This window comes from Cetorhinus maximus, chromosome 2 (assembly GCF_964194155.1).
Source record: "Cetorhinus maximus chromosome 2, sCetMax3.hap1.1, whole genome shotgun sequence".
Lineage (NCBI taxonomy): Eukaryota > Metazoa > Chordata > Chondrichthyes > Lamniformes > Cetorhinidae > Cetorhinus > Cetorhinus maximus.
In genome coordinates, this window is record NC_135880.1 from 163,325,451 (window position 1) to 163,341,594 (window position 16,144).

The window sequence follows — 16,144 nt, forward strand, 5'->3', positions numbered from 1 at the left end:
TGGACAATATAACTCGAATTTTGTTGGAAATGCAGACTGACTTCTGGGAGATGCTGTGCAGAATGGTGTGAAGCACATTGCAATTAGTTTTAATTCCTTAAGGCTAAACATGCTTTATGTGGGCTATTGAGAGCAATTCAGATAACATGCTACAAGATATCGAAATCACATACATTTTCAGTGAAAAGCAGCACACATTCACCTCACAAAAGGTTCAAATATAGCCATGGACAAACAGATCCTTTGTGCTGCAATACTGTTAGACAAAATGTTCAGCAGAATTGATGAATTCAGAAGACCAGAAGATGATCAGTGCTGGCTGTTTTATTCTACTCTGCCCATTCATAAACTTTAGTGTATTTAAAGAGGAAATTACATTAAATAACCATAAAATAACAATTACGCCAAACAGCTATAATACAGGAGCTGTGTGTTCCTGGTTTTAAGAGAGCGCTTCAAATGATTTGAACTTCACACACCTTTGCTACAATTAACCCCTCAAGTGTAAACCCTTTTTCCCAAGTGGGAATCACCCACTATCTCCCCACAAAGTCACTCACCTAAATGCTAAAGGCAAAGGATTAAGTGAGGCAAAGGATTCTTACTAAACATCCTTAATGTCTACTTCAAAAATGCTGTAGGATTCTTATGCTTTTTTTTACCCCATGAGAAAGCAGTTATCTAGTTTTACAGAATAGAAAAGTATTCCTGATAACAATTTAAAAATCCTCAAGAGTTTCTTTTATAACTGATGAGTACCAAATAACATAAAATGTACTTGTTTGCAAACTATCTGTCACTTATCTGTCTTTTATTAAATATATAAAAACCTGCCATTAGGCAGCAATGGATACTTCCTTTCTCTTTTGCAAAGTTTGGCTGAATAAAAGCGAAAGAACCAAGTAAGAGTGATTCAGTAACAGTGTCAATAAAATTAAAAGGCTAAAAACAAGCACAACAAATGCTACTGGAAACCGTAGCAATAATAATATAAAAAATATTTTAGTACACATAAGCATGTTAATTTTTTTTATACAGGCTCCAAATAGGAACCTATTTTTGAGACACTTGAAAAACCATTCATATCAGCAAAAGTTCTTGTTCTGAGAAGCAATATCCAGATATTTCTTCATCCCTTTATGTTCTTCAAAAGAGAGGTGGGTGGGGGGCTGGGACGGAGGGAGGCATTAAGTCTGTTATGTGATGGAAATGAATTAACTTCAATCCTTCACTTTTTACGTAAAATATGTAATACAATGTTGTGTACCGAGTGCTGTTATGCATCCAAAGTAGCTCTCAGACTTCTTATTCCATGTCCTGATCAAAATAGTTCTCCTCTTTTTGGCTGTCAGCATGATTTTATTGTCCTTGGCGACAATGCGTCTGGAAGAAGTTCCCCAAGAATGTGCGATAACCAGGATCGTCCACGTACTCATTCATGAACTTAGAATTCAGGACCCGTGGGCGCTTCTTTGCCTGAACATTCTCAGTGGAAAATGTAGCTTCATAGCGCATATCTGAAGCTGAAGACTAAGAAACAAAGATACATTGTCAGGGAAGTGCAAAAGCTCAAACATTGGTAATCTACAGAAAGGCTCTCTATGCAGCTGCTGTTTCACTTATTCTATTGGCTTCAACGTCAAATAAACAATCAGGGCTAAAATATCTGTGCTTTTGTAAAGAGAACGGGATGTTACAGATGTTGAGTACATAGTCAAAAGGCAGACTGCTACTGAACACAGGATTACTTAAATCAAATTAGGCATCTGCACCATTTTCAGCATGTAATATGTCTATTTCACAGGTGTTACTGATGGTTTTCAATGCTGCATTATTTCATACCAGCAATATTAAACAAACAAGTGCATAAATATCATTTAAAAGAGAATATTTAAACCACTCTAGGATGCCATCTTGCAGGTAGAGCACAACTCCAACCTCAGTTACTCCTATTGTTTAATATTTTATGTTCATCAGAGACAAGCCGGGAGCAGGGACATCAATGAGTATTTGCAGTGTAATGCCACTAGGGTACACCTCTTAATGCCCAGGTGCTCCCCACTCTGCCACCATTGTTGCTCCTAATCTTACTTCCAGAGTGAAACGCTGCCATGGACAGGAATTACATGAGATAGGACCAGGAAAAGGTTCTGAAAGTGGGTGGCAGCCAATAGGAATGGAGGGTCAGAGAGAATAAATTAAAGGCATCATGATCTGAGAGAGAGAACACTGTCAAATGGAAAAAAAAGAGGATGCCAACTTGAATGGGAGGGGTGGGGTGGGCCTGAGGAAGAACAATTTTAATGTGAACTAGGAAACAAATGTCAGCACAAACTGCAGGAAGGGGAAATGAGTAAACTGAGCAAGGATGAAAAGAGCATGAATTAAAAGGGGAGAAAAGTGCCAGTGCAAAGGTGGACTGAGGACAGACAGTGAGGAAACTACCAATGTGAACCGAGGGTTTGGGGGGGGGCAGATAAACTGAGAGAAGTGTGTCATTTTGATGAGAATGAGTGCCAGCATGAACTGAAAAAGGATAGAAGAATGCCAGTCTAAAAGGGTAGAGGAGAGAGAAGTTCCAGTAAGAAGTGTGAGGAGGGAGAAGAATGCCAGCATGAATAGAGGGGGAGAAAAGAAGTGGGGAAGAGATGAAGAGCACCGCCTGTAGACCAGGAAACGGTTGCTTTTAGTGCAGTTGTATTTTTGTGGATAAATCCTGAATTAGAACACTAAGATATGTCAACTTGAAAAAAAATGGAAATCAATGGGAACACAAATTTAAACCTCATATGTGCTGCTCGAGATGCAGTGATGTGTAGCTATTTAGTCCTCGAAGACAAATGTTTTAATATCCTCATAATTTATACCCAAATGACTCCCAATTCTCCTCAAGAATGAAAAACATTTAAATTTTTGTCATAACTTTCCACCATGCAAGTGATGGAATGTTGGGGCAAACTTCAGGTTTCATTATGACAAGCTCCAGTTTACTCTCCTCCCCTTCTCTCAGTCCGTGCTGGCATTTGCCTTCCCAGTTCACATTAGCACTGCACCTTTCATTGCAACTATACGCCACTGGCCCACTTTCAAGGTTGATTGGGAGCTGTAGATTTTGAATCAGTTGGCAGGCATTTTCCCCCAGTTGGCATGCTGTTGGTTCTGGCTGCTTTTCACACCTGGTGCTTCATACTGAACCGCACTCTGTACCACAAATGGAAATTGCTGGTCTCATGTTCAATCATGAGTTCTGTAGCAAAGAATCCAATCCTAGAACGAAGTGGAACCACCAAGTAGAAGATGCAGCTAGCTAGGATTAGTAATGCAGGATGCATCAAGCAGTCGGACCAATGGAGGTGCCGGGAGTGTGGTGGGGAGGTGGGGAGGGGTTGCTGATAAGGAAGCCTGCTTCAAAATAAAAGAATAGGGCTTAGAGGGAGAGAGTGCCCCCCACCTTCTCACCCTGAAGGAGGAAGGGTCATGTTTCTGTGAAGGAGAAGAGTGACTGACAAAGTGATTTTTTTTTAAATATAAAAAAAAATTCAGTTGGGAAAAGCAGAAACAAAGTGCACAAAGGTTTGGGAGAGTCAGAAATAGAGTAAGAAATGGTAAGGAATTAGTTTGAGTCAGACCAAGAGGGAATGCAATAAAGTCTAAATTAGGCTTACTATACATGTGTGGTAAATAAGATTGGTGAGCTGCAGGTGTAAATAGTGCTGGGCTCCTATGACATGAGAAGAAATCCAACACCGCATGTTCAAAACTTTATCCTTATTGCTATTTTTAAAAAATGGATTTCCTGCTGAACCAAAAAGTTGGCTGCAATAAGTCACATGAACACAGGGTTGGCTGGGAACTACCCCGAGGAGTTACAAGAACAAAATAATTATTTTCTCAACTGTGGAATCTCACACCTCATTGTACAAACCCCTTGGAATCATGAAACCAGGATACTCGCACATTGAAGTTCGTTATGGCCAGATAGGTGCGAACAGACTTATATCACACCTGGGACTGACCAGGTCCATTTTAAAAGGGAACCAAAGGAATGTCATTTGCATCTGATAAGCTCACCTTGCTAGCAGAGTCAGTGGGTCTGCTTAGACAATAGCTTCCCAACATGAGACACTCAATATGGATAATACTCTTTCAATAACAAATGACTGGATCATTATCAGTCCTGAAATCAAAGCTCATTTCAGCCACTGAATAAACATCCTTTTTGAAGTCATTGTGGGGAAGGAAGGCCACACGACTCAAGTGATCATTTTAAAATCTCTATATGCCTTTGCGAACTGAGAAATAGTCAGTCTGTTGTTCATCCAAATGGTAAACCACCAAAAAGCAGGCCCTTCCAGGCAGAACAACAGCCTGTACTTCAAAACCTGTGTCTGCTGGAATATTATTTACCATTGCAAACAGAACTGACTCTGTCTCAGTGTACCTACTTCATCTTGTAGTCAGCACCAACTGAAAAGCAAATACTGAAACTTTGGTCTTCAGCCAACTGAACTTGAATGCCTATGTGAAAGAATTCCTCACTGGGCTCTGACTTTGGACTCTGGAAATCACGTGAACTAATGTTCAGTTCTGTGGTTCTCGTATTGTAAAACTCCTTTGTTCTATTCCCTCTTATGGTGTGCGTGTGTGTGTGAAGTGGGAAGTTGCTAACATTCCTCCCCCGGGTTTTGAATGTGATATAAACTTAACATTCTGAGTTCATCTTAACTCCAGTTTGCTGCGTATTATTAATAAATTGGATCACAAAAACTGAAGAATTGGGAAAACACAACACTGCATATTTTTAAAAATATAATTCAAAACACCTTCTGCTCACGGATAAGTGGTAAGAAGAAATAGGTACAGTTTGCCTATCTCTCTCCTGACCGTAACAATAGCCACATGGGAATATGATGTTGTGATGATAACAGTAGCTCAAAAAAAAATCAGGGCAAATAGGAAAGGAAAGAAAGGACAAAGGGTGGCAGTCCTGATCAAGGAGAATATTACACTGCTGCAGAAGATCAGGAAGGGGTCAAGGACAAAATCTATTTAGTTAGATATAATAAACAATAAATGTATCATTACATTACTGGATGTATTCAATATGCCACTGACTAATAAAGATATAGATAAGCAAATTTGTAGGGAAAATGCAGCAGTGCAAAAATGCTAGTGTAGTGATAATGGGAGGCTTTAATTATTCTAATTTGGATAGAGATAGCAATAGTGTAAAGGGAAGAGAGGGGCAAGCATTTCTGAAGTGCATTCAGGAGAATTTTTGTATCAATATATCTCTGGTATTTCCGGCCCAATGAGAAAGGAGGCATTGCTGGATCTGGTTCTCGGAATGAGGTGGGTCAAGTGGATCAGATGTCCTAGGTTAGCCATGCAAAAGCACAATAAGCAATCCAGAATAAGAATACTTCATTGGAGGAGGGCCAATTTCAATGGGGTGAGAACACTGCAGGAATCATCAAGGCTCCTTAGACAGCACTTCCCAAACCCACAACCACTACCATCTAGAAGGACAAGGGCAGCAAACACATGGGAACACCACCACCTGGAAGTTCCCCTCCAAGCCACTCACCATCCTGACTTGGAAATATATCACCATTCCTTCACTGTCGCTGGGTCAAAATCCTGGAACTCCCTCCCTAGCAGCACTGTGGGTGTACCTACTCCACATGGACTGCAGTGGTTCAAGAAGGCAGCTTATCACCACTTTCTCAAGGGCAATTAGGGAAGGGCAATAAATGCTGGCCTAGCCAGCAACACACATTCCACGAATGAATTTTTTTAAAAAGACTAAAAATTGATAAAGAGAAGTATTAGAAAGGCTGGCTGTACTTCAAGTTGTTAAGTCACCAGGACAGAATGGGGTGCATCTGAGAACGCAGAGAAGAGTAAGGGTGGAATTTGGAGAGGTGCTGCCATAAGCTTTAAATTCTTCCTGGACATAGGAGTTGTGCCAGAGGACTGGAAAATCGCAAATGTTATTCCCTTGTTCAAAAAAAGGTGCAAAGATAAACCCAGCAACTATAGGCCAATAAATTTAACTTTAGTGGTAGACAAGATTTAGAAAAGTTAATCTGGGGCAAATTAATGGTCACTTAGACAAGTGTAAAGTAATTAAGGAAAGCCAGCACAGATTTGTTAAAGGCATACTGTACTTAAATAACTTGTACTTAACTAACTAAATTGATTGAATCTTATGGTGAGGTAACAGAGAGGGTTAATAAAGATAATGCAGTTGATGTGATTTACATGGACTTCCAAAAAACATTTGATTAAATGTCACATAATAGCCTTGTCAGCAAAGTTGAAGTCCATTAAATAAAAAAGGTAGTGGCAGCATAGATACAAAGCTGGCTGAATGACAGAAAACAGAAGGTAGTGGTGAATGTGCATAAACCGTTGAAGATGGTAGAGCAGATTGATGAAGTGGTTAAAAAGGCATTTGGGATCCTGAGCTTTATAAACAGGGTCAAAAAGTACAAAAACAAGGGAGTTATGATGAACATTTATTAAGCACTGGTTCAACCTCAACTGGAGTATTGTGCCCAGTTGTGGGCAGCGCACTTTAAGAAGGTCATGAGGGCTTTACAGAGAATGCAGGAAAGATTCATGAGAATGTTTCCAGGGATGAGGGAGCTCAGTTACGTTGATGGATTGGACAAGTTACTGTTGTTCTCCTTAGAGGAGAGAAGGTTGAGAAGAAATTTGGAAGAGGTGTTCAAAGTTGGGGAGGGGGGGGCATCTAGACTGAGTAGATAGAAAGAATCTGTTTCCATTGGCAGAAGAGTTGATGATTAGCAAGAGAGACAAGGGGAAACTTTTTTTTTTACAGGGTGATGAGGATCTGGAATGTGTTGCCTGGAAGTGTGGTGGAGGCAGATTCAATTGTGTTTTTCAAAAGGAAATTAGATAAACACCTGAATATAAAGAAACTGCAGGGTTAAAGGGAAAAGGTAGGGGAGTGGGACCAGCTGAGTTGCTCTTGCTGCGATTTGGCATCGGCATAACAACCTGTGATTCTATGAAAATATATTTAAAGGAGAATCTATCGAAATTAAGGGAAAGTATTATTAATATGCATGTCCCAGGCTATCTTACAAAAGTATGTACCAGTAGGCAATACTGAAGTCAATGGGAATCAGGGAGAAAGCTCCCCAATAGTTGGAGTTATATTGGCACAAAGGAGGATGGCTGTGGTTGTTGGAGCCAATCATCTCAGTCCCATGACATCGTTGCAAGAATCACACATGGTAGTGACCCAGGCCCAACCATCTTCAGCTGTTTCATCACTAACCTTCCCTCCATCATGACTGTACTATGTTCAGCACCATTTGCAACTCCTCAGATACTGAAACAGTCCTTGTTCATATGCAGCAAGACCTGGGCAACATTCAGGATTGGGCTCATAAGTGCCAAGTAACATCTATGCCACACAAGTGTCAGGCAATGACCATCTTCAACAAGATAGAATCTAATCATCTCCCCTTGGCATTCAACAGCTTTACTGTCACTGAATCCCTCATCATTGGCATCCTCGGTGTTACCATTGACCAGAAACTGAACTGGACTAGCCATATAAATACTGTGGCTACAAGAGCCAGAGTCAGAGGCTGGGAATTCTGTGGGGAGTAACTCAGCTCCTGACTCCCCAAAGCCTGTCTACTATCTAAAAGGCATGAGTCAAGAATGTGAGGGAATACTCTCCGCTTGCCTGAATGAGTATGGCTTAAACAACACTCAAGAAGTTCGACAACATCCAGGACAAAGCAGTTCATTTGATCAGTACTCCATCCACCACTTTAAACATTCATTCCCTCCACCACCAATGCACAGTGGCAGCAGTCTGTACCATATAGACAATGCACTGCAGCAACTTGTCAACGCTTCTTCAATAGTACCCTCCAAAACCCTCAACCTCTACACTTAAGGAGGACAAGTGCAGCAGGTGCATGGGAACATCACCAGTTGCAAGTTCCCCTCCAAGCCACAAACCATCCTGATCTGCTGTTATGTTGCTGTTCCTTCACTGCTGCTGGGTCAAAAACCTGAAATTCCCTTTCTTACAGCACTGTAGGTGTACATACACCAGATGAACTGCAGGGGTTCAAGAACATGACTCATCACTGCCTTCTCAAGGACAATTAGGGATGAGTAACAAATGCTGGCCTTGCCAGCGACACTCACGCCCCAAGAAAGAATAAAAAAAACGGGAGGGGGGAAAGAGGGAGGCATTTGGAAATTCACAGTTCAAAATGTTCTTCCTTTATCCCTGACTGAGGGATGTTGTGTAAAACTCCCCAGTGATGCTGCTCAATCCCCTTTCATATTCATAATGTCAAAACAATAAAAATCCATGATGCATAGTTTCCAACCTAGAAGACTAACAAAAGCTGACACAGCATCAAAAGGCTGACAACTCAAGAAAGGCCAAGTACAGCACACTGACAGATATTTAAATAGGCTTATAACATAAGCTGTAGATACATCAAACATTTGTTAGTTCACTTGGAGGAGAAAAAAATAACCCCGCAGGTACATGAATGCCTGATTGATAAGTAACAAATATCAATCACATGGAATTATTTTCTATAGGGAATTTTCCCAGTGTTTTAGAATCTACAATGAAGTTGGGATTTGCATTTTTCCCAGCCAAAATAGCACAATTTGCTGTTCAAAATGGCTTTATTTTTGCTCTTTGGAAATTATTTTTCTTCAAATTTTTGAAGCTTCTTTCTATTTCATGCAGCTAATATGAAGTTAAAAATGTTTAACTTATTTCTGAAAAACACACATAACAGCAAGCAGGGCCCTATCCAGTCATAAGATTATTCCAATCAGGCTGGAAAAAAAACAAAATTAAGTGCATTTCCAAGACATACTCTGAGAAAAGTTTTAATTTTTATATCAAAACTTGGGAATTCTGATTAATTTCAAACACTTTACTTCAAAATTGATATATATTTTCAATGTTGAAAAAATGAAAAGCAAAGTGATATTTCAATACATCAATCAAATTATCAGTTTTCCAAAAGGTACTTGAACACTTCCCTTCCCCCATGCCGTTCAAAGAGACACTTCTCAAACTGTCCCAGTTCCTGTGGGAAGTGTTCTTCCTTTCTCCATTCAGGATGAACTCTTCGCACAGTCTAATCTTCCCCAGCTCATGACATTATTCTGCTCTTCCAAGTTCAAACTGACACTCTTAGTCATAGAGTCATAGAGGCCTATAGCACAGAAAAAGGTCCTTCGAGTCTGCGCTGGTCAAACAAGTACCTAACTACTCTAATCCTATTTTCCAGTACTAGGCCCATAACTTTGTATGTCATGGCATTACACGTGCACATCCAAATACTTCTTAAATGTTATGAGGGTTTCTGCCTCTACCACCCTTTCAGGCAGTGAGTTCCAGATTCCCCCCACCCTCTGGGTGAAAAAATTCTTCCTTACATCCCCTCTAAACCTCCTGCCCCTCACCTGAATTCTATGCTCCCTGGTTATTGATCCCTCCAACAAGGGAAAAAGTTCCTTCCTATCTACCCTATCTATGTCCCCCTTCTTCCCTCTCCTTGCTTAATTCTATCTGGCACTTCTCTTCCCTGCCAATCCAGTTCAAGTTGTTATTCTTCTTCCAAACTTTGTCACCCCCATCACTTCAAACTGGTACTCTTTTCTCTCCTCCTACCCTTTAATCCTCTGCGTTTAAGCTGGCATTGTCCTCCCCTTCTCCATTAATGCTGCATTTCTCTCCCCTTCGCATACTACTTAATAATAACCATACATAGCTGTTCCTCTCCTCCCTTCCAAAGTGCCATTCTTGGCTTATACAAAATACCTCTTCCAAATTGTCATCCTTTGCTTTGCCCCAGTTTCCTCCCAAAATTGCTGCCTCTGCTGTCTCCCTGCTTCTCAATTCGTCTTGCCTTTTTGCTCCCCAGTGCCCTATTAGAGCCCTGCTGCTACTTGAAATGAGTAAGACCACCAACCACTGTGAGCAGGAACTTGTTCTTATAAGGATTCCCACCCTCAGTGGCTGGAATCACTTCAAATAGCATTCACTTGTGTAGAGGGGAGTTGAGGGTTGGTGGTGATTACCATCTGTCAATGTGGACATTTGAATTAGACTTCCAAAACACAGGGTTGACGCATAAAATGTTAAAAGAGAGGCCACTCCTATTCAAAATCTCTTACCAAACCACATCAAAAGCACAAAATAACAAAACACCAATAAGTATACCCATATCTTTCTTCATAACATTTGGATTAAAGGGCTATTCAGTAGAGTACACTTTCCTGTTCACTTAACTATCCCTAACATGTGATACAATATAGAATGATTTGAAACTTCAGTCCAGCAAAGCCCATAGGATAGAAATGAATTAAACAAAAGATCAGTTTAAATGAACACACTTTACATTTTTCAGGCAGGTCCCTTCATCTTTTCTATTCCCTGGCTGGATTTGCCAATCAAATATTGAGAACTTTGCCCAAGGCAAGACGCACTTTTCCTACCTCTTTTGTCAAAGGCAAGTGCAAGGTTATGTTAAAATACCTTTTACAGTGACCACATTTATCATTCAAACCGAACCTTACAGGAGTTTTTACCATTTTCCTCCTGTCTGTAGGCCTTTGTTATTATACGGAACAAAGAGGAACTGTCATTGTCTATTTATACCAGTATCAAGCCCTGTGAAACTGGATTGCTCCAGAACTAGCCCTAGAAAATGGAATTGCAGTTTGAAGTAACTCTATTATGCTAGTAGCCTACAGGATGCACAGTAATGGATAAAGAAGAACATAAACGATGAATAGTGCAAACAATGGTGCTTAAGATGAATGATCGAAGAGGTTACATCAGTGGAGTGGACATTCTATTGGTAAGATTTTACAAGTGTTCTATTCTTATCATTATCACAGATGAATGTTGCCTCAGTATGTTTTATTAAAGCATGTAGAAGTTGCGTGTTGCCTGTATAAGAATCTTTACTAGATAAGAGAGCGTTTTGCACAATAATGCATTTTTCTTCAGACATCGTTCAGTGATCATGTTGAAATTCAAGAAATTATTTCTTGGAAATGTTCTTTACAATGGCTTTTTAGGCCCTTAAAATATTCACAGATATTAGGAAAAAGAGTTTCAGGACTCTTTACTTTCTCCATGCCAATTCTACTTTGAAAATGAAACCAAGGTTTTGTTAAATGATGATTTTAATAGAAGAAAGTAATGCAGGATAGATGTCCAAGCAGGTGGTACATGAATCAAAGCACCTGAAAGCAAGAACATTCAGTTTTGAAGCTATGTTATAGTCTTAAGGCCTTTATTGCAACAAGGTATTCCCTCTCAGAAAATTTTTTTTTTCCATTTGGTGTTTTACTACTTCAGCCTTGCCATGCTGTGCAGGCTTTTCTGGTTGAGGGACAGGTTAGAGGCCTGTCCTGTACCATTTTAGAATTAGTCACCAACAGCCATACAGATGCAGTCTGAGTAACTTTTCCCTTCCTCGCTGGCCACTAGCCTCAGCTTGGCATCTCTCCCCAGCATCATTGTTAAGTTTAGGGAACTGAAATGCCCTTTCCTGGAAACCACTTTGCTAGATGGTGGGTCTTTAAGCAAGCTACATGGATGTTTAGAACAGCAGTCACTCCCTCCTCCATACTACAAGAATAATCTCTCAGTTACAATAGATATGGTTACAAGAGATGCAATTACAATTTCACACAAGTGATGCAACACAAGATAATGTGGGATTGCAAGATTTATTGTCTGAGAGATTTACTGTCTATAGGGTCTGGGAAGAGTGTCCTCTACAGTCACCGTCGCCGTGAAGCAGTCTGGGAAGAGTGTCCTCTGCAGTCATCATCGCCGTGAATCAGTCTGGGAAGAGTGACTTCTGTAGTTGCTGTCGCCGTGAAGCAGTCCATTATTAAGGAAATAGTAATGGGGCATGTGGAAAGTCAAATGCAATCCATCAGAGTCAGCATGGTTTTATGAGAAGTAAATCGTGTTTGACTAATTTGCTAGAGTTCTTTGAAGATGTGACAAGCAAAGTGGATAATAGGGATCCTTTAGATGTAGTATATCTGGACTCCCAGAAGGCCTTTTGACAATGTGCTGCACAAAAGATTAATACACAAGATAAGATCACACGGAGTTAGGGGTAATATATTAGCTTGGATAGAGGATTTGCTAGCCAACAGAAAACAGAGAGTCGGGATAAATGGGTCTTTTCTGGATGGCAAGCTGTACCTAGTGGGGTGTCACAGGGTTCAGTATTTGGGCCCCAACTACTTACAATCTATATTAATGACTTGGATTCAGGGATAGAAGGTACTATAGCTGAATTTGTAGATGACACCAAAATAGGTGGGAAAGTAAGTTGCAATGAAGAAATAAGAAATTTACAAATGGACATGGACAGGTTAGGTGAATGGGCCAAAATTTGGCAGATGGAGTTTAACGTGGATAAGTGTGAGGTTATCCATTTTGGTCGGAAGAACAAACAGGTGACTTATTATTTAAATGGAGAGAAACTTAGAATGCTTAAGCGCAGAGGGATCTGGGTGTCCTCGTGCATGAATCGCTGAAAGCTAGTATGCAGGTACAGCAGGTAATAAGGAAGGCAAATGGAATTTTGGCATTTATTGCTAAAGGAATAGAGTATAAAAATAGGGAAGTGTTGTTGCAACTGTACAAGGCATTGGTAAGACTGCACCTGGAGTACTGTGCACAGTTTTGGTCCCCTTACTTGAGGAAGGATGTAGTTGCATTGGAGGCGGTTCAGAGGAGGTCCACTAGATTGATTCCAGAGATGCGGGGCTTGTCTTATGAGGAGAGATTGTGCAGTTTAGGCCTATACGCGCTAGAGTTTAGAAGGATGGGAGGAGATCTAATTGAGGTATATAAGATGCTAAAGGGGATAGACAAAGTAGATGTGGAGTGGATGTTTCCCCTTGTGGGGCATTCTAGAACGATGTGCCATGGTTTTAGGCTAAGAGGTAGTAGATTTAAATCAGAGATGAGAGAGGAATTACTTTTTTCAAAGGGTCGTGAATCTGTGGAATTCACTACCTCAGAGCGCAGTGGATGCCGAGACGCTGAATAAATTTGAGGAGATAGACAAGTTTTTAATTAGTAACGAGTTGAAAGGTTCTAGGGAGAGGGAGGGAAATTGGAGTTGAGGCCAAAATGAGATCAGCCATGCTTGTATTGAATGGCGGGGTAGGCTCGAGGGGCTGAATTGCCTACACCTGCTCCTAGTTCTTATATTCTTATTCTGACTTGTGTTTCTTCATTTTCTCTAAGCAGTATTAAATTATCTGTAGAAATGTGAAGATTGAAGGAATAATTCAGGTTGAGAAATTGTTGTCTAATCATATAATACAGGTAATTTTCTTTGGGTATAATAACCTCCCTGGTTGTTCACTATCATTGCGTAAATGGAGGAGAATTTTCTCATTCTTCAATTATAGTTCAAATTCCACATTTAAATAGGAATGTCTGCCAAATCATGGTGTTATCTTGGGGACAGATCCTTTTTTCAGAAGTTCTCACAGCCAGATCAGATCAGTCAAACAAATAATTCTGCTACTGAGGAGCATTTTCCATTCCTGGAGCAAAGGAATCAGAATGTAGACCTTGAGTCGCTGTAATAAAGCTTTGAAACAATGTACAAAACAAACTTTCCCTGGCAACTCCAGAAACAAATGGGAAGCAAGAGATAAACTGGCAGGGAGCTTTCCATATGAGAGTTGCACAATTTAAGGAAGAGAAAGATCAGAGCCAAAATCAGATAAGTAACCAGCTTCCTTAAGGGTCATGAAGACTCGAAACGTTAACTGATTTCTTCTCCACCGATGCTGCCAGACCTGCTGAGTTTTTCCAGGTAATTCTGTTTTTGTTTTGGATTTCCAGCATCCGCAGTAGCTTTTAGCTTTTTGTTTTTATTCCTTAATCATGCCATTTGTACCAATAGGGTACACCAAAGTATTGCAGAACGGGCAGAAAGACACAGAAAACTTGGATCTTGATGCTCACATGGAGCATCAATCAACAAACCCATGTCATTCTAAATGGTCAGATCGATGTGGTGCTGGTATACCCACGCACACTATTCCAGGTAGCTATTTTACAAGATAGCTACCTCTGTACTCATTCTTGGATCACTTCCTTTCATTATCCATATGCTATTCCTTGGTGACATGATTTGGAAGCACAGAATCAGGCTCCACATTCATGGCGATATGCAAGTTTATTGTTCTGCTTCCTTTTTTGACACCAAGGCTGTTACACAACACTAAAACCTCATCAATCCTGAACTAAGTGCCCCCTCCAACATCCGCTCCTTCATCAAATACATCTTTCCTCCAACTTTGCAATATTGCCAGCTCTCCCACACAGCCTCAGAGATTTTATTACATAGTGGAGTGACTTATCCGACCTTGTTCTGGTCAACCTTCCCTTCACACACTCCAGCCAACTGTAATTCAATTAACTGTGTTCCTAAAGCACAGTTCCTTTATTCCTTTCTTTGCCAGATTTCACTGACTATGTATGTCCCAATAAATCAATTTCAAGATCCTTATCCTCCCCATCAAACGGCTCCATGCATTTATCATGTCCTAACTCATTGACCTGTTATAACCAGTGTTAACTCATTGACCTGTTATGTGTTTGCAGTGTTTGCACCCTGAGACTGGTCTACTTTTTGTTCCTGCCCGCTTCCAACCATTATTGGTGGTCCCTCTTTCAGCTAGCATGTTGCTGGAATGCCCTCACAAAAGTCCTTCATTTTCCATCCTGACCCTTTTAGTTTCCAAAAGTCTTCATCTTCACAAAAGCTCTTTCAGCTTCATATCTTACTTCCGTTTTAAACACAAATTAGATCACCCTTCAACCTTCTAATTATAATGGAATAACAGACAAATTTATGTAATCTATCATTTAAATCCCAGTCTCATTCTGACGAATCTGCTCGGTAGTCCCTCCAAGACCAGTATACCCTTCCTGAGATATAGTGCACAGAAATGAATGCATTGGGATCTGACCAGAGCTGTGTACAACTGAAGCATAATTTCCTCCCCTTTGTATTCCAACTCCTTTGAAATAAAGGCCAACATTTCATTAGCCTTTTTGATGAATTTTTAGATCTGTTCACATGCTTTTATTAATTTGCAAACACGACACCCAACTCTCTTGGCTCTACAGTTCCTAGCTTCTAACTATTAAGAAAATATTGAAATTTGTCTTTCATGCAGCTAAAGTAGATGATCGCACACATGTCAATGTTGAACTCAATTTACCATAGTTTTGTCCACTGACTTAAACTATTTCTTTGTCTCTTTATAACTTACTGCTCTCAATTGCAAAATTTAGTATGTCTCCTAATTTGTCATCTGAAAACTTGGATGTACAATTCTCTATTACTTCATCCAAGTCACTGCTACATGTGATGAAAAGCTGAGGGCTCAGTTCAGATTTCTGGGAACACCATCTGTCACACCCCACCCCATATACTCCTTCTCTATCTCCCAGCTCTCAAACAATTTGCAAACTAGTCATTAAATTGTCTCCAATTCCATGCACTTTCATCTTTGCTAAAGTGCAGAACCAAAAAAGAGAGGCTTGCATTTATATAAGGCCTTACACAATGCCTTGTCCCAAAGCACTCTATAACCAATGACGTGTTCTTTTTTGAAGTGTAGTCACTGTTGCAATGTAGGAATCCTGCAATGCCTTCTGAAAGTCCATATAGTTTGTAATAGCCTGTATTTATATAGCATCTTTAATGTAACCAGATGTTCCAAAACTCTTCACAGGAGTATCATCAAACAAAATATTAGGACATGTGATCAAAAGCTTGGTCAAAGAGATGGGTTTTAAGGAACAATTCATAGGAGGAGAAAGAGAGAGGTAGAGAGGCAGGACGGTTAGGGAGCTAATGGTTTGGCCCCAAAGATGGAGCGATTAAAATTGAGGATTTTCAATTTGAAGAATTCACCAAAATTGAAGGAGCACAGAGATGTCAGAGGGTTGTAGAGAAAGAAGGTGTCACAGAGATGGGCAGGGTGAAGCCACGGAGTGTTTGAAAACAAGGAAGACAATTTTAACATTGAAATACCATCCACAGACAGA

General features: G+C 40.2%; 1 protein-coding gene across 4 annotated transcripts in view; it reads right to left on the reverse strand.

Moving 5' to 3' along the window:
• Positions 1–308: 308 nt before the first annotated feature.
• The window catches only part of LOC144699404 (lysine-specific demethylase 4C-like), a 477,121-nt gene continuing 461,285 nt past the window's right edge, over positions 309–16,144 (reverse strand). For 3 of the 4 annotated variants that reach the window (XM_078570575.1, XM_078570572.1, XM_078570571.1), the window contains one exon: positions 309–1,530. In XM_078570575.1, coding sequence (XP_078426701.1) covers positions 1,360–1,530 — 171 coding nt within the window. In that variant the 3' untranslated portion in view covers positions 309–1,359. Of the gene's footprint in view, positions 1,531–2,560; positions 3,202–16,144 lie in introns of those variants that run through there. The other variant, XM_078570573.1, reaches the window with a different exon arrangement.